At 39.7% G+C, this 22,197-nt stretch overlaps 1 protein-coding gene across 4 annotated transcripts in view; it reads right to left on the bottom strand.

Moving 5' to 3' along the window:
* Positions 1-22,197, bottom strand: part of LOC130912928 (netrin receptor UNC5C-like) — a 404,638-nt gene continuing 382,441 nt past the window's right edge. For all 4 annotated transcript variants that reach the window (XM_057831087.1, XM_057831088.1, XM_057831089.1 and 1 more), the window contains 4 exons: positions 10,013-10,162; positions 9,766-9,930; positions 4,367-4,545; positions 1-3,329 (listed from right to left, as the gene is read on the bottom strand). In XM_057831087.1, the coding sequence (XP_057687070.1) occupies positions 3,167-3,329; positions 4,367-4,545; positions 9,766-9,930; positions 10,013-10,162 (657 nt within the window). In that variant the 3' untranslated portion in view covers positions 1-3,166. The remainder of the gene's footprint in view (positions 3,330-4,366; positions 4,546-9,765; positions 9,931-10,012; positions 10,163-22,197) is intronic.

The following is a 22,197-nucleotide window of genomic DNA, read 5'->3' as shown; positions in this document are numbered from 1 at the left end:
CATTGCTTATAAATATAATTTATTAATCGTCTTAAAAATTCTTTCTTACACTTTGTACAGAAAACAACAAGAGAGAAATTGGGAGGAGGTGAGCATAAAGACGTCATGAAAAGCGTGCCGGATGCAACCAAAAGAGTCACCAGAATTCAACACGTGTCAACGAAAAATCACCCCTGATCGTAAAATGTTACAAGCACGGCTAAGACGTCAATCGTGACAACCAACCAGTTTGCATAGTCGACAAAGAAATCAAACAAACACTACGTTATAACTGTTTGTCTTTTTTTTGTTTTTAGTTTTTGTAACTCTCAAAGTGACAGTACACGATTGTACACATTTGTCAAATAGAAAACACTTTTTTTTTTTCCTTACAAGTTTCGGTACAATAACAACACTTCATTTGTTTCGTCGGAGTCCGAGTGAAGAGTTCGTCCGGTAGGTAAACTGTCGACTGGCAGATTTCGTAAAATGACGGAATAAAAAGTCAACGTCCTTGTCGTCGCCTTTGGGTTCGAGTTTGCGTTCGGGACGCACCCTGTACCCCTTTTTAATTAGCACTTACATCAGGAAACATTCACATCAACTTTTGAGCACTCCCAAAAGAGAAAGAAATGAGGAAAACAAGTTTACAAAAAAACAAAAACATTAGTTAGCTATATGCTAATGTTTAGCTAAATTTCAATATTATAATAATTTTTTTTAATTTATCCAAAAATAACATAAATATTTCAAATTCAGGATTGTTTTGCAATAAAATCACTCTTGAAAATTTTGAACATGTATTATGATAATGATTACTTCTTTTAGTGCCATTGACGGTGATAGACATCCAATCATGTGGCATCCTATCATCCTTATATTTAATTAGTTTATCACTAGTAGATGTCCAATCCATTTCAACAGAGGGCTGGCAGTGAATAAACGTTGGTTTACTGCCTATCATCCCAGTTCAAATGGTTTGGATGTTTATCGCTGTCAATGAGCTAAAAACAAAAGCTTATTCTGCTTTCCAATTTCAAATATGTATTTTATTCATTAGTTGTCATTTAAAATACATACAAGGATTATTCAAATTATGTCCCATTTTAATTTGAATTTTTTAAAATAAAACTATAGCCAACCATTTTAAATAAAAAAATTGGGGGAACTAATTTGCTTTGCCTGATTTTGAGCGCCAACTAAAAACAAACATAGCTTCAAAATGATGTAAATCCAAAACAGATATTTTTAGTATTTTTCAGATGATTTTGTAATAATTGATCACGTGAATACCTTTAAATAATCCGCTCTTTTCTTTTCTTTCATTGAATTTATTATTAAATGTTATCTTGAAATTTTTGTAATTGACCCAACAATTATTATAAATTATAAACGCTTGAATACAACCCAATTTATTACCATAAAACCAAGAGAAAAATATTATCAAATTATCAATGAGAAAAAAATTATGATTACAATTTACTTTATACTATAAGATTATCTATTTACGATTTCTTTAAATAAAAATACAAATCAAGGTATTAACAAGGCCACTGGATGGCGCCAAAGATGAAGAGTCAAGTTAGTGATGTCACCCTTTGACACCAACTGCATGTATATGAACGACATATTTAACCCTTTATAGTGCAAGTCACTAATTTTGGTCATTTGAAAGAACTTTAATATCATTAATATTAAATTATAAAGTCATTCAATTATTATTTATTTATGTATTTATTTTAAACATAATTCATTAAGAAGAACAAGTATGCATTAATAAAATGGTCATAAAAATTAAATTTACTAGGAATGAAATTTATAGAGAAATTGATAAATTAAAGCATTTACAGAGCACTTCCTGCTGATTTTGTGGCATTGCTAGGTCACTTCCTGTTGATATGAGACTTTTTTTCTATTCTTAATTGATTTTGAGCCATTTCTGGGTATTTTCTTGTGTATTTTTGTCACTTCCTGTTAATTCTTTCAGTACCACTTACAATGACATCAATAACATCCAAACTATCTACTGTTTATTCGACTTAGTTTAAATGATGGCTGGCGGTGCTCTCACTTAAACTAGACGTCTATTGACGTCAAGGGGAGCCAACCTTGGAGTTCATGTTGATTTTGGGTCATTTTTGTGTAATCTCCTTTGTATTTTGGTCACTTCTTATTGATTTGAGGACGTTTCTTTCTGTTTTTTTTTTTTTTTTGGACATTACTGCATCATTTCCTTTAATATTTTTGGTCATTTCTGTGTTTCTTCTTGTTTATCTTCATCACTTCCTCATAATTTTTGGTCTTTTTCATGTCACTTCCTGTTGATTTTCGGTCATTTCTGGCTTACCTTCTGTTCATTTTGGTCAGTACCCATTTTGAAGCTTTTTCCAGGTCACTTCCTACTGATTTTCTGGTCATTTCTGGGTTACTTCCTGTTTATTCTGCTCACTTCCTTTTGCTTTGGGGTATTTCAATGTGAATTTACGCTGTTTATGACCCCCAATAACACTTGAGTTTTTTGTTATAATATTCATAGTAATAAAATGCATGCCCTATAAAGGGTTAAAACTATGGGGGTAAAAAAACGAGTGTATAAATTGTGTTGCGTTCACTGCCGCGTCCTTTTTCTTCGGCCCCTTTGCTGGTTGTTATTCATTGTGAAAAATACTCCTAGTCCTCCTAGTTTCTCTTGCCATGGCTTGCATTCACTCATTTAATAATAATAATTAGCATCATAAAAATATGACTCGTAACCAGGGAGGATCTGCATTTGCATGTACACATCAAAAATAAATTCGATTTTTTCATCTGCCATGCACGTGTCGTGGAAACCGTTCAAATGATAGCATCATCCAAGTGCGACCCGACTGATAGGAGAGGCCTTTCACTGACACGACTCCAAATTATTCTTAGCCTTTCTACTTAAACTGTTTTACACCAGCGCTTAGCGACCTTCGCTTACATTTTCGTTATGTCGACGTCCTTACCGTAGCCTGTTTTGTAAACCCGCTACTTTTGACGTCAATTTGAAGTAAGAACGCTCTTTTTTTTTTGTTCCTGACAGATGAAAAGTCATCAAAACACATCCTCTTCCAAGCATTTGTGTTGTCGTTTTTGGTCATGGCGCTAGCGTCTCTAGCCGTTAGCCTGGCCTGCGCCATCGTCGCCATTTGTCCGCGTGGTCTGGTCAGTGTTCCATGGTCATCGAGCAGAAGTTGCTGTCGTGCCGACCCATCTCTTCCAGCACGGCGGCCAGTTCGTTGAGGTCCCCTTCGGGAAAGTGCTGGGCCTCCCACAGGTCCAGGATGACGCCTGTCGGACTTGACTTGGTGGCAAAGTAGTTCAGATACCTGAAAATAAATAAATTAGGTCACTTTGATTGAATGATTCGACATCAGTGATTCTCAAAGTGTACTGCTAATACACGGGTTCCCTCTTGTGGTGTGCAAAAAACTGGCAAATTAAATGTTCAAATGATTTTTTGTTTAAAATCCTCTATAATGCATTAACCCCTTGATGCCTGAATTTACCTTCAACGAATACAGTGATCCCTCGCTATTTCGCGTTTCAAACATTGGACCCTCAGTCCATCGCAGATTTTTTTTTTTTTTTCTATTAAAAAAACAAAACGAAACAGTATTTTATAGATGTCCTGATCCGATCACGTACAGCCTCTGACTCTCACTCCTGCTGCTTTTCTTGCTCAGCAGGCAGCTGCAGCTTGTTAAAGTTAACGATGAGTGAGAAGGGGGCTGCTTTGATCTTGCCAGAGAAGCTTGGGAGTGCTGCCTTTCAAAGGCGCCGAGTCGTTTGGCTTGTTAAACACTAGCGGTAGTGTGTTGTGTGCTGTTCTAAGCAGCATGAGTGGATTCAAGAGGACTCACTCAATGAAGCATTTCATAAATAATTATCATTTCAGGAAAAAACGGGAAAAAATGGTCTTACATGTATCTCTTTCCGATGCTAAATCTAAATACTGGTCCCCATTAACCGTGAAAAATGCATCACTGTATGCATCAAAAAACATTGGGGGAATAGATAATACAAGAAGATAATAATGATAACACCCTGTTATAGAAAAAAACAAATTTGTTCCTGGCTTGTTATCATTTTATTTGTGTTGCTTGGGTCCAAACTAAATGAAAAAGTGCCACTAAAAAAGTAAAAGTATGAATAAATATATAATAAATGAAATAAATAATAAATAATAATAATAATAATAATAATAAATAAATGCAATAAGTGAAAATAATAGAAATGATGGAAAATTAATTAATAATATAAAAACATTTACAAAAAGAAATAATTATTTGAAAACAAAAAAAAATGTCTAATAAAAATCCGCTTTTTTTTTTTAATCATTTGTTTGTTAATATTGCTAGATTACCTGTCCAGATTGAGCTTGTGGGCCAACATCCGCCAGTCGTTGCCTCGTGTCTGTGGCGCGTCTAGACTCCCGCAAAGTTTGTGTCTGATGGACAAGGGGATACGGAAGGCGTTGGGTCCTATTAAAGTGGTAATGTTGCTGGCCGGGTCCATCAGCGATGTGTCAATGCACTGGAGCTCCTGCAAATAAAAGATACAACTCTCCTTTCAATTCCTGCTAATCAATTGAAAAACATTTTTTGCCATTGACGGGGAAAGACGTCCAAAACATTTGTAGTTCGTTCATTCGTTGCCAAACTACTAGTGGTAAACTCATTTCATTAAATCAAACAGCAAAGGGATGATTGAACGCTACACAATTGGACATCCAATCCATTTGAAGTGAGAGGGCTGCAGGTCTCCCAGTTAGAATGGACTGGACATCTATTGCCGTCAGTATCAGTCAAATAGTTAAGCGATGTGAGGTCACAAAACAAAAAATAAAAAACAACATTTTTGGAGTAAAATATGTATAGGCCACATTTATTTTAATTCATATCTTTAATGTTTCTCTTTTTATTATTTTTTTTATTTTTTTAAATTACAGTTTATTGATTTATTTTTTTTTTTTTAATTTTGTGGGGATTAAAAAACAATCAATTTTATATTATTTACGTTGTTTTTTAATCATGGCTTTTTTAAAATTTGCGTTATTTTAATTTCCTTTTCTAATTACAATTCCAATAACTGATTTCCCCCTAAAAAGGATTCTTCAATTAAGTAATTTATTCAAAATTATTTTAAAAAATCTAAAATATGATTTAAAATGATTTATGTAAGGCGGGAAACGCAGACAAGGCTGAAAAAGCTGTTTCTGCTCTTGCACCCCTCTTTTAAATAAACTGCTGTATTTTTAGCCAAAAGAACTGCTGTGTTTGATAGAACAATATGTCTATATGCTGCCATAGCAGTTTCATGGTGCCTGAAGCCCCCGAACTATTTTTAATTTGTCCGTTTTACCCTGAAGACCCATGTTTACAGACACTGCGGAACCGCTTTTGTTTCAACCCAGCCATAAAAAGAAGATAAGTACTGTAATTATATTTATTATTTGAAATGTTTATCATTTTTAGCATACAATCCTTAATTGATGTCTAACATTTTGTTAAAAAACAACTTTATGAAATTATTCATTCGCATATTTTAAACTTTTAAACAAACTATGTCACAATGAAAAATATAGTGTTTGTAAATAGGTCACGGATATCTACCTCATAACTATCGCTTAATTGTTTTTTTTTGGTACTATCACATTTTCCCCGATATGTTAGATGATAAATAATCGATCCAAACAAAGCAAAAAAAAAAAAAAAAGTTTAAAAGGGTAAATGTTTGAAAAAGAAAATCTCAACCACTCCTTGATTTCTGCGATTTCTGCATTGCGACCCTTGTTATAGTACTGTGTTTCACCCATAAAATCCCCCAAAAGTCTGGCTTTGGCCATTCACAGCTGTGTCTTGACACTCGATGAGACATGCTACACGGAGTTTTTGGTTTGAAAAAAGGTAGGTACGTGATAATATTTATTTATTTAATTATGCTCTCTAATGCTCTCATCTCGAGTTAGGGTTTAGGGGTTTACTTTTTTTCTTTTTTAAATGCCCTCCTGTTAAATTTTTGTCCCCCAGAAAATTGAGATTTTAAGCTTTCCAATGATGTATCAGTCATGCATATAGGACAATTTTGAAATTTGGCCAATTTGGGGGTCTCAGAGCGGAACTGAGTCACCTACTATATAAATATATACAAGTATATACTAATACAGTACTGTATATTCATTCATTCATCTTCTGAACGGCTTATTCTCACAAGGGTTGTGGGGGGGCTGAAGTTTATACCAACTAATTCCGGGCTGAAAGAGGGAAACATACTGAACTGATTGTCAGCCAATCGCAGGGCGCAATATACATATGGATGACAAATGGGGGCCGCAAAACATTGTCTCATTTAAGAATCAAAAACATTTTTAACACAAAAACGTTCTATTTTATGTCTGTTGCTGTAATCAGTAAAAAAAAATGTCTCTGAACTTGATTCCATCTTTTCAGTTTTTCAGGGCCAAAACCTGACATTCCCTCGCAATTTCCACGGGAAGCCAACTTTCCCCTCTCGGGAACACTAATACGGAGCAGAAAGATGAAGTGAAGCACACGGAGAACTTCTTTCTCCACTCTTAAAGGTCCACAAGTCACAAAGTCTTAAGTCGGGCCGCCCGTGACTGTTCAATCATTCATAGCGAGGCGAGAGGTCGCGCCGACACTACTGGAATAGCGAGGCTTTGATTTTAGCAGACCCGCGAAAATGTACGTCGGGTGGGTTCAAAGGTCATGCTGTTTTTTCGGGGGTGTTTCTGGAATGTCATCACTTTGAATTCCCACACCACAGCCACCACGGACTTTACGTCGAAAGCAATGCAAATGAGATGACTTCGGTCAATGTATGCATTCAAAGAACTTAATAAAAGTCACTTTATAATGTAGTGAATAATGCTGACTTTTAATTTTGAAGTGTTCATTTCGTGTTTCCAGATATTAAACATAAAATCAATCATATTGAATATTGTAGTTTGAATTAATGATAATAAGCAATACATTAATGGCCATTTCATGACCATTTGCAACTCAAAGCTTTCATATCTCAAATTAGTCTACTCTGGCAAGCCCCCAAAATAGCTCTAATATTTATTTATTTTTTATTTTTTTTATTCATCGACGGTGATAGACGTTCATATCATCTTAACTGTTAGAGACTGTCAAAAAAGACAAAAAAAGCAGTATTTATTACATTAAAACACAAAGTAGGAACAATTTCAAATAGCATGTAAAGAACTGTAAAATGTGTGCATCATCATTGCATGCTTATTGGTGTGCTGTATACTGTAGATATCCGTTATAACATTCAGTACATAAAAGACTCCTTACACGGCAATGTTACTGTTTGTTTTCACAATGCAATATCAAGGCCACACAATGAAAAAAATTACAATGAAAGCTTAGTAAATTTAAGTCATAGTTTTACAAAAAGAAAGTTGTAATGTTAAGAGACTTAGATTGTGATAATATGACATTTCAATCATAATATTATAAGAAATGAATCATCATTTTAAAAGATGTCTTAATGTCTTTACATTATGAGAATAATGCTGTAATATTAGATTTGTCGTAAAATTACAAGATTTTAGCAATAAACTAAATGAGAATTACAAGATGTTACGAGATTTCAATCATAATTTTACGAGATTTAAGTAATATTATTATATGTACTAATATTATTATAAAGCTGTAATGTTACAACATTTGAGTTGTAAAATAACGTGAATAAATGAAAATAATGTCACGATATTTAAGTCGTAAAATAACATAATAAGAAGATTTAGGTAATAAAATTACGAATAATAAATCATAATTTTATGAGATATTTCAAGATTTCAATCGAAATATTAGAACATTTGATAATATTATGAGAATAAAGTTGTAATATTACGAAATTTAAGTCGTTAAATCACGAGAATAATTGAGAATAAATGACAATTATGTTACGGTATTTAAGTCATAAAATTACAGGATTTAAGTAGAAAAAAACTCGAGAAATGAGTCTTAATATTATGAGATTCAATTGTAATATTATGAAAATAAAGTTTTAATGTTACACGATTTAAATATGACAAGATTTCTGTGGAATTTTTACGAGAAAACAAATTGTAATATAACACGAAAAAATTGAGATTTAGGTTGTAATATTACGAGATCTAAGTCCTAATATTAAAAAAAAAAAAAAAATTGTAATATGACAAAAATATAGCCGTTATATTACGAGAGGTTGTTTTTTTATACGAGAGGTATTTTTGTCATATTACAATATTTTTTTTTTTTTTAATATTAGGACTTAGATCTCGTAATATTACAACCTAAATCTCAATTTAACTCAGTGTAGGACGTTGAAAAGACCATTACTACGACTGTGAATCTCAACAATGACGATAACGACCATATTTTTTACGCCAATCACATGACGATGACGAGCTAAAAATGTGTCTTAGGTGACAGCGCATAACGAGCTGATGGCCAGTTTTCGTCAGAGGAGACAGAAATATGACATGGTTTTTGTCATATGGTGACAATGCGTGACATTTGCTCATTGTTCGTGTAGTTAGTCAGCCTACATCTTCGATATGTTGTGTCACTCATGTGACGTGCTGCCCCCGCGCACGCACAAACTCATCGGTGTCCTTCAAGCTAGGCTTCTCTACAGGCTTGCTTGTTTTGAAACACATGGTAAGATTTGCTTTCTAATCTTGGCATGAGAGAATATGGAATGTTGTTTGAGCCTTTAAAGGTCTGTGCTGAGTGATCACCACACACTAAATGTAACTCGTAGGGTTAGCATAGCATTCGCGTTAGCCTTAGCTTCAGTGTGGAGAGTGTCCTCTTAAAGTTTACATTACGCTTAATGAGAGACCGGGCCTTTTGTTCTGTCGCCCCGTAACTGTGGAACACTGTCCCCATACACCTGAGAGCACCACAGTCAACTGACTCTTTCAAGAGTGGACTTTAAACACACCTCTTCAGTAAGGAGTTTTAGCAGCCTACTAAACTGGATTGTAATGAACTCTTTCTGTGTGTGTGTATGTTTTTATAAGTTGTAGTACTTTGAGATCTTTTTTTTAATGGAAAGTGTGTTTATCAACAAAATTCATTACTATTATTATCATTATTTTTCTGTGGCGTCCAAGTCGGTATAATTAATTGAAAATAATGTACTTTTTCCCTGCTGACTGTGTATTATCATAGGAAGAAGTGCTGCGTTCAGTTGTCTGGACATAACTTGGTAGCAGTGGGCATGAATTAATCCTTTACGTTTCATTTTTAATAAAGGTCGTAGTTTAGACGGACCGGCTTCTGATTTAGTGCTTGTATGAACCTAGTTTTGATTATAATAGCTTGCATACATTTTTCAAAACATGCTGTGTCAAATTATTCATGAACAATTTTTTCATTTGAAATGACATATTTTAGACTAAAACAGAAATGTATGCACATGAAAACATCGTATTCTTCGGCTAAAACTACACGAAAACTGCTTGAGTATTCATCTACGAAAACTATGACGAAGACTAACCCCATTTTGAAATGACTAAAATATGACTTAGGCAAGTATTTTTGTCCAAAAGATTAAGACGAAAGTTAAAAGGGCTGCCAAAAACAACACTGACTCCATCTTAGTTATGCAGTAATATAAGAAATATGTATTTTTAAATGACCTGTCTCCGTGTTGCTGCATCACTTGTGTTTGTCTACTCGAACACGGACAATACTTTTGTCAACCCGTCCAGCTACAATTGTATTTGTTTTCGCATCTTACCTCCTCCAGGGTGTTGCTGAGCTGAAAGATCTGTCCCTCGCCTTCCACCTGCCTGACGCAGAGTTTACAGCTGACCTCGGTGACGGCCGAGCTCATCCTCTCCAATGTGAAAGTGCAGTGGAGGCTCCTCTGGCTGCCGCTCCAGACCTGGTAGAATGGGATCTCCTGCACACGGACAGTACAAACACTCACTGACTTCACTCAGGTATGTACTTTTTGACCGAGTAGACCAGTGCTTTGGCTATACCTGATACTTGGCCATGAGTTTGCTCTTCCAGTGCGGGTGCGGTACGTCGTGTACTGAAAGTCTCAGGTTGTGCGTGCTGTCCTTAAAGTTCAGTGTCTTGGGCTCGTCCAAGAGTTTGCCACCCATTTGTGTCTCCATCTGAAGGACCTCCTACAACACAAGTGCATCTTGGTTCAGTGACAGGGATAGCAATAAAACTGGAATGTGATTCCAGGTTTGCTGTGATTCACTGTAATACAGTGATTCTCTTGTGTGCCACTGGAGGGAGCTCATGTATTACTTACAGTAGTCAAACAAAATTGCTTCATGCTGGTTTCAAAAAAGTTGGTCTTTTTCTGTCATTTTAGTTTTAAATTACAGCCTTAATGCCATTGAGGGTGTTAGACATACAATCTATTATGACTAGCACCATCAATGGCAGCCAATGAGTTAACAAGGAGTGATCCCTAAGGGCCCCAAATCAACAGGAAGTGACCCGAAATCAACAGACAGTAACCTGGAAATGCTCTACAATCAACAGTAAATGATCGAAAATTGTGACCCTAGAATGCCTCACAATGGACAAGTGACCAGTAAATACCCTTAAATCAGGGCTGTAAAACACTTGCAGGAGACCATTGTAGGGCCCCCTCACCCCACCCCTGCCACTGGCTTGTCACGACAACCTACGCAGTACTTTTAACGCTTTGCAAGCAATGACAGTGTAAATTTTCAAATGATTTGAGATGGACAGTTATATTTAACAGACCGTAATGTGATGTGACACAATATGAACAAACAATTTTCATCTATTGTCCCATGCAGGGACAATAGATGAGAGTCAAAGAGAGCAATTCAACTGAGAGTGCTATGCCTGCCAAGCAACAAAACAGTACAACTAAACATCCTGTGCCTGCCCCCTCCACATCCCTGGGGTTATCAAGCCCTCAAACAGTGATGCGCCTGGATTTTTTGACAGCAAAGTCATTTATAACAGGGTTAGTTAGGGTCAGTGAAATCCAGTTTTTGAGCAAGCTCACGCTCACTGGAGAGCATGGTGCTACCGGCATCCGTAAGGGGCCGCTGTCCCCTACGATATGACCAGCTTTACGAATTTGGCGCAGACGAAGAGGTGGGCTAGCGTATAGTGTTGGGAATAACGCCGTTATAGATAACGCTCTTACATAACGCTGTTACTTTTCTCAGTAACGGGGTAATCTAACTAATTATTCTTTCCGCCATTACAACGCCGTTACCGTTACTGACGGTCAAAAGCGGTGCGTTACTTACTCTGAATAAATTGACGAAACTACCAGCCGTAGCGAGTCGAGTTTGTCCCTGCTCATTCAATTAGACAATGCTTTCCAAAGCTTGCTAACGTTTTTGTGTTTGCTACACCTGAATGCTAGCCTCGTTCCCATCCCCCACTGTCAGCCAGCAAGAATGCTGCTTCCATCTTGAGGACGGCAGACGCTTTGAGGGTGACGGGAGGAGTAGGGGGACTAGGCTACCTGAATGCACCCCCTGGATAGATGCGATGGAAGTGATTGTGATCGGCTGAGGGTTAGAGTCATGTGTAATGGTATGCCAATCAGAGCCGGTGTTTTCACACACAAACCGGAACAGTGCGTGCGGCAAACACACACAGGCAAAACAGATGCAGAGGGATATGATGGCAGAGCATTCAGAGGAAATTTTGTCCTTTACGAGGTGGAGATATAAACACTATTTCAAGTTGGTCGAAATTAAAGGAAAGAACGTGCATGTAAAGTGTAATTTATGTCCCGGGGCAAAGCTTTTGTCGACATCTGTGGTAAGCTATTCAAATCTGCTGAAACACCTAACAACGACACACAAAGCTAGTGGCGAAAAATCTTACTGTTTAATTTTGTTGCACTTCAAGTGTAGGATAAATCTGTTGTTAGTGAGGAGCAATAAATATTACAAGGTTCTACAACGCAACTACCTGTCTGTTCTTCTCTATTCAACTGACTCGAATACTGCTCAGAAAATTTCAAATTCTTTGACATACAACAAATTCTTTTTAAAGTAACGGAAATAGTTACTTTCCCTGGTAACTAGTTACTTTTTACTATAGAGTAATTCAGTTACTAACTCTTACTTTTTGGAAGAAGTAGTGAGTAACTATAACTAATTACTTTTTTAAAGTAACGTGCCCAACCCTGAGCGTAAGGGGGTGAGATAGGAGTTCTTGAGAGTTGTTGCGCGGTAGCACTGAGTTGAGTGGCCGTGAGTCCCCCACTGTTAATAAAAGTTCCAGCAAAAAGCCATCCGACGTGTTTCTGCATTTTTATGCACATTGCCACCTTCCTGAAGGAAGACCCGGACGAACTGACGACAAACGAGCCGTCCACCCGTCCACTCCACACTACGCTGCGGAGTTAAGAGCTCCGCAACTTACCATAAAGTACGGTTTGGTAACAATGGCTTGGTTGTTAAGACTGCCATGTGATATGGTGGAGCGTAGGTAGTTTTTAAAATTATTTTCATTTTACTTAAGGCTCGCTCTCCTCCAGCGACAGTCCCTGGCAAAGACAAGAAAATGCGTAGCACTAAAACTAAAACGGGAGGGGGTTGCGCAAAAAAAGGAAGAAATATATTTGAAATATTTAATATGTTATACACATTGTGTTGGCTCTGATGGTGGGGGAAGATGCTGGTCAGACCTGGCAGGCCCAAACGTATTGTGAGGGTCTGCTGGGAACGTCTGGCAGAATCCCCTGTCAGAAAGGGCTTCAACACCCACCTCCGGCAGAACTTCTCCCTTGTCCCCGGGGGAGGTGGGGGACATTGAGTCCGAGTGGGCCATGTTCCGCACCTCCATTGTTGAGGCAGCCGATCGGAGCTGTGGCCGTAAGGTGGTTGGTGCCTGTCGTGGCGGCAATCCCCGAACCCGCTGGTGGACACCAGCAGTAAGGAATGCCGTCAAGCTGAAGAAGGAGGCCTATCGGGCCTTTTTGGCCTGTGGGACTCCGGAGGCAGCTGACAGGTACCGGCTGGCCAAGCGGACTGCGGCTTCGGTGGTCGCCGAGGCAAAAACTCGGACATGGGAGGAGTTTGGCGAGGCCATGGAAAACGACTTCCGGACAGCTTCGAGGAAATTCTGGTCCACCATCCGGCGTCTGAGGAGAGGAAAGCAGTGCACCATTAACACTGTGTATAGTGAAGATGGTGTACTGCTGACCTCAACGTCGTGAGTCGGTGGGGAGAATACTTCGAAGCCCTCTTCAATTCCACCGACACGCCACGAGTCTGGGGACTCTGAGGTGAGCTCTTCAATCTCTGGGGTTGAAGTCACCGAGGCGGTTGGTAAGCTCCTCGGTGGCAAGGCCCCGGGGGTAGATGAGATCCGCCCGGAGTTCCTAAAGGCTCTGGATGTTGTAGGGCTGTCATGGCTGACACGCCTCTACAACATCGCGTGGACATCGGGGACAGTGCCTCTGGATTGGCAGACCGGGGTGGTGGTCCCCCTTTTTAAAAAGGGGGACCGGAGGGTGTGTTCCAATTATAGAGGGATCACACACCTCAGCCTCCCCGGTAAAGTCTATTCAGGGGTCCTGGAGAGGAGGGTCCGTCGGGAAGTCGAATCTCGGATTCAGGAGGAGCAGTGTGGTTTTCGTCCCGGCCGTGGAAAAGTGGACCAGCTCTACACCCTCGGCAGGGTCCTCGAGTGTGCATGGGAGTTCGCCCAACCAGTCTACATGTGTTTTGTGGATTTGGAGAAGGCGTTCGACCGTGTGCCTAGGGGAGTCCTGTTGAGGGTGCTCCGGGAGTACGGGGTACCGAGCCCCTTGGTAAGGGCTGTTCGGTCCCTGTACGACCGGTGTCAGAGTCTGGTCCGCATTGCCGGCGGTAAGTCGAAGTCGTTCCCAGTGAGGATTGGACTCTGCCAAGGCTGCCCTTTGTCACCGATTCTGTTCATAATTTTCATGGACAGAATTTCTAGGCGCAGCCGAAGCGTTGAGGGTGTCCGGTTTGGTGGCCTCAGCATTGCATCTCTGCTTTTTGCAGACGATGTGGTGCTGTTGGCTTCATCAAGCCGTGACCTCAAACTCTCACTGGGGCGGTTTGCAGCTGAGTGTGAAGCGGTTGGGATGAAGATCAGCACCTCCAAATCCGAGACCATGGTCCTCAGCCGGAAAAGGGTGGCATGCCCTCTCCGGGTCGGGGATGAGATCCTGCCCCAAGTGGAGGAGTTCAAGTATCTTGGGGTCTTGTTCACGAGTGAGGGTAGGAGGGAGCGGGAGATTGATAGGCTGATCGGTGCAGCGTCCGCAGTGATGCGGACTCTGCACCGGTCCGTTGTGGTGAAGAAGGAGCTGAGCCAAAAGGCGAAGCTCTCGATTTACCGGTCGATCTACGTTCCTACCCTCACCTATGGTCACGAGCTGTGGGTCGTGACCGAAAGAACAAGATCACGGATACAAGCGGCCGAAATGACTTTCCTCCGCAGGGTGTCCGGGCTCTCCCTTAGAGATCGGGTGAGAAGCTCGGTCATCCGGGAGGGGCTTGGTGTCGAGCCGCTACTCCTCCGCGTTGAGAGGAGCCAGTTGAGGTGGCTCGGGCATCTGGTTCGGATGCCTCCTGGACGCCTCCCTGGAGAGGTGTTCCGGGCATGTCCCACCGGCGGGAGGCCCCGGGGTCGACCCAGGACACGCTGGTGAGACTATGTCGCTCGGCTGGCCTGGGAACGCCTTGGAATCCCGCCGGAGGAGCTGGCTGAAGTGGCTGGGGAGAGGGAAGTCTGGGCTTCCCTGCTGAAGCTGCTGCCCCCGCGACCCGACCCCGGAATAAGCGGAAGATAAAGGATGGATGGATGGATAATATGTTATAGTTTTTAAGTATAAATCGAGTAGAACATAATATTTAATCAGACAATGATTTAAAAAAATATATATGTGAATGTAAAGTAAAATAAATTAGGGGACATTCAGGGGCCCCTATGGTCCTGAGGCCCGGGACAACATACCTGGTTGCCCCCCTTCCCCTCGTCGACAGGCTTGACTTAAATTAAGAGAAAGTGATCCAAGATTAACTTCGGCTTGCATTGACAACGATAGATGTCCAATTCAAAAATTGCAAGGACTCCGCCCGTCTGCGTGGCTGTCGCGCGCCCGATGGGGCTTGCGTGCTGCTGGATGTGGTAGGGCATGCTCGGGTTGGGGGTTCCGGTGCCGGGATTGGCGATGCGGCGGCGTAGGGTTGGTCGCCAACGGGCTTACACTCATAAGAGATTCACACGATTACTGGGTTCTAGATCACAGAACTGATTTGTGTACACTCTACCCCTTTCAATCACTTAGCTTATAGTCTTATAGACACCCCCACCCCCATTCTCCTCTTTCACTGGCCAATTGGCCCCCACATGGTGTAAACCGGAAATACATCTCGCTGACGATAGCACCAGCATATTAGTAACTAGTTTAGATGTTCAATGTATTTCTTGTTGTTGTTTGTGTATGTTTCTTTTCTTTCTTCTCTTGTATTTCTTTTCTTCTGTCCCCCCATAATCCTTTCCTGTTCGCTGCTTTGTCATAATAAAAAGGTATTTTGAAGGATCACAATGGGAGTATGTCAGACTCTCCATGTGAAACATTAAAACTGTTCAGAATCTGGGCACTTAGACTTCCATTCTCTGTGTCAAACAGCTGAACAGGAGAGGTTTAAAAAAAAAAAAAAAAAAAAAAAAAAAAAAAAAAATTGCAAGGACAACCTGCGAATGCTCATGTTTCAGGGCCATTGTTCATTCACCCCTCCCAGTCAAAATGGATCGGACGTCTAGCACCGTCAATGGCAGCCAGGGAGTTAAAATGAGTGCGCTATTAAGAGGTTGAGTGCATCATTTTTCCTATTTTTTTTTTTTTAAAAGAAAACAGGGATTGTATAGTTCAAAATTAGTTAAATCAGCTGTCATACCCCCCCACCCAAAATTTTTGTTATATTATTGTTATCAAGAAGCCTACAGTATTTTAGCTGTTTTTCCACAGAAAATTGTTTTATAATTTATCTGTCATTGTTTTTTCTTTATTTTAACCCAGTTTCATTAAACATAAGGTTTTCTTTATTTGAACGACCCCCTCCAAAAAAACAATTAAAATTTCATTCGATTAAAAAAAAAAAAAAAAACCTGACAGAATTCTATGTACATAGACACACACACACACATATGAATATACATGTATATAGACACATTTCCTGAGCGAAATATGGGCGGCGCCAGCTTGGAAAATGTTGATTTTTCATTATCGTTGAAGTAAGCAGTGTGTTGACAAAGTTAAAACTGCAAAATTAAAACCAAGGATTCAGCATGACGTAGATGAGATTGTATGGTTGTTCTTATCGCTTCATTGCTCATTCGTGGACAAAATTATAACAACCTGTCAGCCTGTGTTGACATGAGGTATAGATTGATACGCCGGCCACTTGAGTGGCCAAAATGAGGTGAAATGACAAATTATATTACATTTGCTGAACGCAGAAGGGCTGACACGGTAGGTATGTATCGTACATATAAACTAACATAGTATGTCATTCTTTTTTATTGCAGATATTGATCGCAATAAAACATTTGGACAACATGATTCAATTTCTTGTTTTATTTAAAACGATTGGTGCATGTGCAAAAAAGGTCAATAAATCATGGTGCATGTGCAAAACAGGTCAATAAATCACAATTTTACAAAATGATTAGAAAAATATTAACAAAGGTTGAACATACGAGGAATGTGTTATCAGACAGCAGAGCTTAAGATGCCCAAACTTTCACCCAACATTACGAGACCCTCGGCGGCATTCAGACGGACTTTCTCCCGCTGTCCTTGGTAATTCCAGCTCCAATCGCGTATTTTAAAGTTACTGCAGTTAAAAAGCTCGTAGTTGGATCTCAGGATCGAGCTGACGGTCCGCCCCGAGAGGAGCCACTGTGTGCCTCTCGGCCGCCCCCGGGAGTCGAGCCTTCCATCATCAAGTAGAACGCACGTAGTCTCGATATATGTCCATCAACCTACAAGTCAAGTTGTCTTCCCTTGCCTAACAGCGTTTTCCAGCTGTAAACAAACGAACAAAAAACTTGTAACACTTGAATTTAGCGTTGACATAATTGTGCCATCTACACGTACTGATTAGCAACAGGCTATCAGCAGATACAGTGGTTGTTATAAATAATATTAAAGAGCATCATAATATAGGGTCACCAAACGTCCTCTTATGCCCGGACAAGTCCTACTTTCACGTAGTATCCTCGTCGTCCGGGCGGGTTTTATAAATTCATAAAAATGTCCGTTTTTTATGATTTTTCACAGGACCAATTTGAAGAGAATCCCTCCGGCCGCTGGGTGGCAGCGCCTGCATGCGATGACATTGCCCCTAGTAGTAGAGAGGGAAGAAGTAGTTTTTCTTGTTTTTGTTGGTAGTTTACCCCTATCATGAGGCATTACCACCATCTACTGGGTTAACGATTTGGCCACAACGCCTGCCCAGTTGTTAAGTTTTTTTACGATAAATACGTATATAATGACAACTGTTGACCTCTGTTAGAGCTTCGACTGTAAAATCCCGTTTGGTGTCGCATCGTTGCGCTGCCGATGATTGTAAACTTTTACTGTATAGCAAAGTTTGTTTTTTACCTCAGCTAGCTATCAGTAAGCTAAACCACGCTAGGCATTATGGGAAACGTAATTTTGAACTGCTACGTTTGGAAACATGCTGGTTGAATAGTTTGTCAGTTTATTTCGGTTATTGTTTGTGTGCAATCTAGAACATTGAATGAGAATATCAATTGAATAGGAATAACAATTTGTCAAGGGCAATTGTTGTGATAGTAATTTATAAGCCTACTGTGTGTATGTGTATTGACTGGACTACATTTCCATGGGTCTGCATTATATTATACATATATATACACTCTTCACAAGCCCTTGCTGATGGAAGGATATTTTCACTCAAAATCTCTTGATACATGGCCCCATTCATTCTTTCCTTTACACAGATCAGTTGTCCTGATCCCCTTGCAGAAAAACAGCCCCAAATCATGATGTTTCTACCCCCATGCTTCACAGTGGTTATGGTGTTCTTCGGATGCAATTCAGTATTCTTTCTCCTCCAAACACAAGAACCTGTGTTTCTACCAAAAAGTTCTATTTTGGTTTCATCTGACAATAACGCATTCTCCCAGTCCTCTGGATCATACAAATGCTCTTTAGCTAACTGCAGACGGGCCTGGATGTGTACTTTCTTAAGCAGGGGACACGTCTGGCAGTGCAGGATTTGAGTCCCTGGTGGCGCATTGTGTTACTGATAGTAGCCTTTGTTACTGTGGTCCCAGCTCTCTGTAGGTCATTCACTAGGTCCCCCTGTGTGGTTCTGGGATTTTTGCTCACCGTTCTTGTTACCATTTTGACGCCACGGGGTGAGATCTTGCATGGAGCCCCAGATCGAGGGAGATTATCAGTGGTCTTGTATGTCTTCCATTTTCTAATAATTGCTCCCACAGTTGATTTCTTTACACCAAGTGTTTTACCTATTGCAGATTCAGTCTCCCAGCCTGGTGCAGGTCTACAATTTGGTCTCTGGTGTCCTTCGACAGCTCTTTGGTCTTGGCCATAGTGGAGTTTGGAGTGTGACTGACTGAAGTTATGGACAGGTGTCCTTTATACAGATGAGTTAAAACAGGTGCCATTAATACAGGTAACGAGTGGAGCCTCGTTAGACCTCGTTAGAAGAAGTTAGACCTCTTTGAGAACCAGAAATCTTGCTTGTTTGTAGGTGACCAAATACTTATTTTCCACTCTAATTTGTAAATAAATTCTTTAAAAATTAAACAATGTGATTTTCTGTTTTTTCCCCACATTCTGTCTCTCATGGTTGAGGTTTACCCATGTTGACAATTACAGGCCTCTCTAATCTTTTCAAGTAGGAGAACTTGCACAATTGGTGGTTGACTAAATACTTATTTGCCCCACTGTACATAATAAAACAGCATGTCGCTCACATTCCTCTCTGTCCAACTTTCCTGTCTTGCACAGTCAAAATACAACTTGTAAGCTGCATATCTTCTAGACTTGTTTTAACGTTAGAATTGCTTGTTTGAAATGCTAACCACACTGTGTTACTGCATGCGTGTGCGTGTTGCTACTCAACTTGATCACTTCATGCATAAATTAGCGGCGTTAAGCTCCCCCGTATCAGATGCTCCCTCCGGTGCTTTTGAATATGTTTCAACTCTAAAGCGTCAGCGAGTTTGACATTGCTTGACCCGGTTTTGTTTATCGCTGCAAAGACGAAGACACGCCAAAGCTTTAAGTCGGACTTCAAATGCTAATGAATACAGTCGTGTGCCAGTAAGAACATTTCTTAACCTACTTAATAAAAAAAAAAAGGATAATTTTTGGTCATTTAAAAACCTTGCCTCTTACATTAATGCAATTTCTGGAGAAAGTGGGCGTGAATGCTTTTATGTTAGTCTGTTAACTCCTTAAAGTGCCTGTGACACGAAAAAGCATGTTTATTTCATAATACACGCGGTATTTTATGCTCCTGAATGATATGGACCGCTTGGATGTGTGTGGAAGCGATCGCTATATTTATTTAGTTTTTTGAATCCCGCGCCAGGAAAATGAGTGACTTCCGGCTTCGGTCTTGCATTGAGGAGGTGACGTGTACGGTAGAAGACGTCCTCTTCACGCTACAGTGTACTGTTGTGTATGAGGACGAAGGATTCAGCTGATTTTGCGGATTAATACGTTTATTTTTCGCATCACGCCAGCCAAACGGCTGCAGAAAAATCATTCTGTATGAGGGAGAGGCGTATGCGCCTTTTTGGAGTTTCAAAAGGTTCCCATTCACCGTGGATATTTACTGTGGGACCATTGGACTTACGAGGAAGTGAGTAAACATCTTGTTTTGTATTATGTCAAATACGAATACAGCGATTACAAAGTAAACACTACAAACTTCCTTTAAATGAAGGACTACTTACGTTTGATCATTGATAGGCATGTAAAAAGCTCTCCTAATGCATTAGCAGCAGCACGTTAGCTGCGTTAGCTCCAGCCACCCTCCTCCGGGGAACGAACTGTAAATTGCTCTCCGCCGGGCGGTTTGCCGATCCGCTAAGACATTCGACAACCGGGTCGTCATGTCAAATAATCCAGGATAGCTTTGTGTGATTTTCCGCTTTGAAGACTTTGAAACATCACTCGGTTCGGGTTAGCATGTCGGCTAGCTGTCACTCCTTCTGGTTTGTTTACATTCTCCGAAGCCGGGAAAGGGAAATGACATATGTCCGATTTAGGTGTCATAAAATATCGTTCGGGAGGTGCGACAGTAAAGGTGAAGTCGACAGTTTTGACCATTATGTAGTAATTTTGCCATGTCGTCTTGAATAAATGGATTTTTATTATTTCATATTCCATTTAGCACAAGATTGTTATTTGTCTTGACCATGCCATTTATTTAGCAATTGGGGAAAATACTTGGATAAAAAGAATATCCTGTAAAAATATGGAAGTAAAGAGACAGAAACAATGACATTTTGCCGCTCTCTTCGTCGCGTTTTCCTCACTGTGAATAGTTCCCCCTCGACGGGCTGACTGGTCCTTCTCAAGCCATTTATATAGCTATTGGGGAAAAATACTTGCATAAAAAGAATATCCTGTAAAAATATTGGAGTAGAGAGACTGAAACAATGACATTTTGCGGCTCTCTTCGTCGCGTTTTCCTCGTTCTGAACAATTCCCCCTCAATGGGCTGAATAGTAAAACCGATGAGCCCAGTCTACCGCTGACGTCATCCACCTGTTGGGGACGCTAAAGCCCTATAATGGTAGGCGTGGCTAACCGGCAGATTAAAAGACTAATTTCTCGTCATCTGCGCTTTGCTAAATTGTTGTATATAGTCGAATCGTCTCAAAATATGATTCTAATTCACATAATAATGCCATTTAAGACTTTTTTTCTGGTGTCATATGCTCTTTAAGGTTACTTATTATTGATTTTGGATCAATTCCTATTGTTTTTAGGGCGTTTGAGTCACTTCCCATTGTTTTCGGGCCACTTCCTGTTGATTTGGGGGATTTTTTAATTTATTTTTATTTTATTTTATTTTTTAAATTTTTATTAAACAATACAAAACATACATATACCAAACATTACAAAACAACTAGTTCACATAGAATATACCCCTCTCAACATATATACATCATAAGACATAAAAAAACATTAAAAAAAAATAAATAATAATAAATAAATCAAATAAAAATAAAAAAAAAATCAAATTTTAAGAGGAAACCAATCATATGCTAAACAATTTTGCATGAGCTTCAATAGTAGACTTGCATTTTTTATTTTCTATCATATTAAGTGATGTGAAATATGATTCAACTTCAACCAAAAAAACGTTAAAGTTCGGATTAACTTTTTGAAATTTAGATTTATGAATATGAAATTTCCCTAACAATATATAAAGATTTAACATAGTAAATAAATTTCCAGGTCACTCCCAATTGCTATCAGGTCATTTCCTGTTGATTGTGGGACATTTTTGGTTCACTTCCTGGTGAGTTTGAGGCCTTTCTTGGTCACTTTCTCTTGATACTGGCTCACGTCTAAGGCTGCAACCACTAACCGATTAAAATTTATTAATACATTAGTTGCCAACGAAGTTGATAATCGATTTTTGTCGGCAGCTCTGAGCAGTCCCGTTTGGGTCTTTGTGTGTAATGTGATGCTGCGCATGCACGACAGTGATTAGAGCAAGTGAGGAAGAGAGTTCACTGCTGCTAGACTCAGGTTGGGTTGCTGAATCTATAATATTACCTGGTGTCGAAAGTTAGATTGTCATTTGTGTTGTTAGATCCAGTGTGCCTCCGTCAGAGGTGAGTACATGAACCCATTTGTATTGTGTGTATTCTTTGTTTATGAGACGTTACTACTTAGCATGGAGCACTAAGCTAGTTAGCGATTTTGCTAATCAGTGTCTTAAGTGTCTGTTTGGATTGTGTTTTGGAGAACCATATTCGCACTTGAGTTGGATTTAAGCACTTTACGTTCACTTCCTATACAGAGTATATCGTCTCTTTCCTGTTGTTTGTGGACACTTTCAGGTCACTTCCAGTTGATCGTGAGTCATTTTCTATTGATTTTAGGGCATTTCGAGGTCACTTCCTTTGGAGATTGCGTCACTTTCTG

This window comes from Corythoichthys intestinalis, chromosome 3 (genome assembly GCF_030265065.1).
Source record: "Corythoichthys intestinalis isolate RoL2023-P3 chromosome 3, ASM3026506v1, whole genome shotgun sequence".
NCBI classification, from domain to species: Eukaryota; Metazoa; Chordata; class Actinopteri; order Syngnathiformes; family Syngnathidae; genus Corythoichthys; species Corythoichthys intestinalis.
Note: the sequence above shows the minus strand (reverse complement) of the source record. Positions and strands in the feature narration are given on the sequence as shown.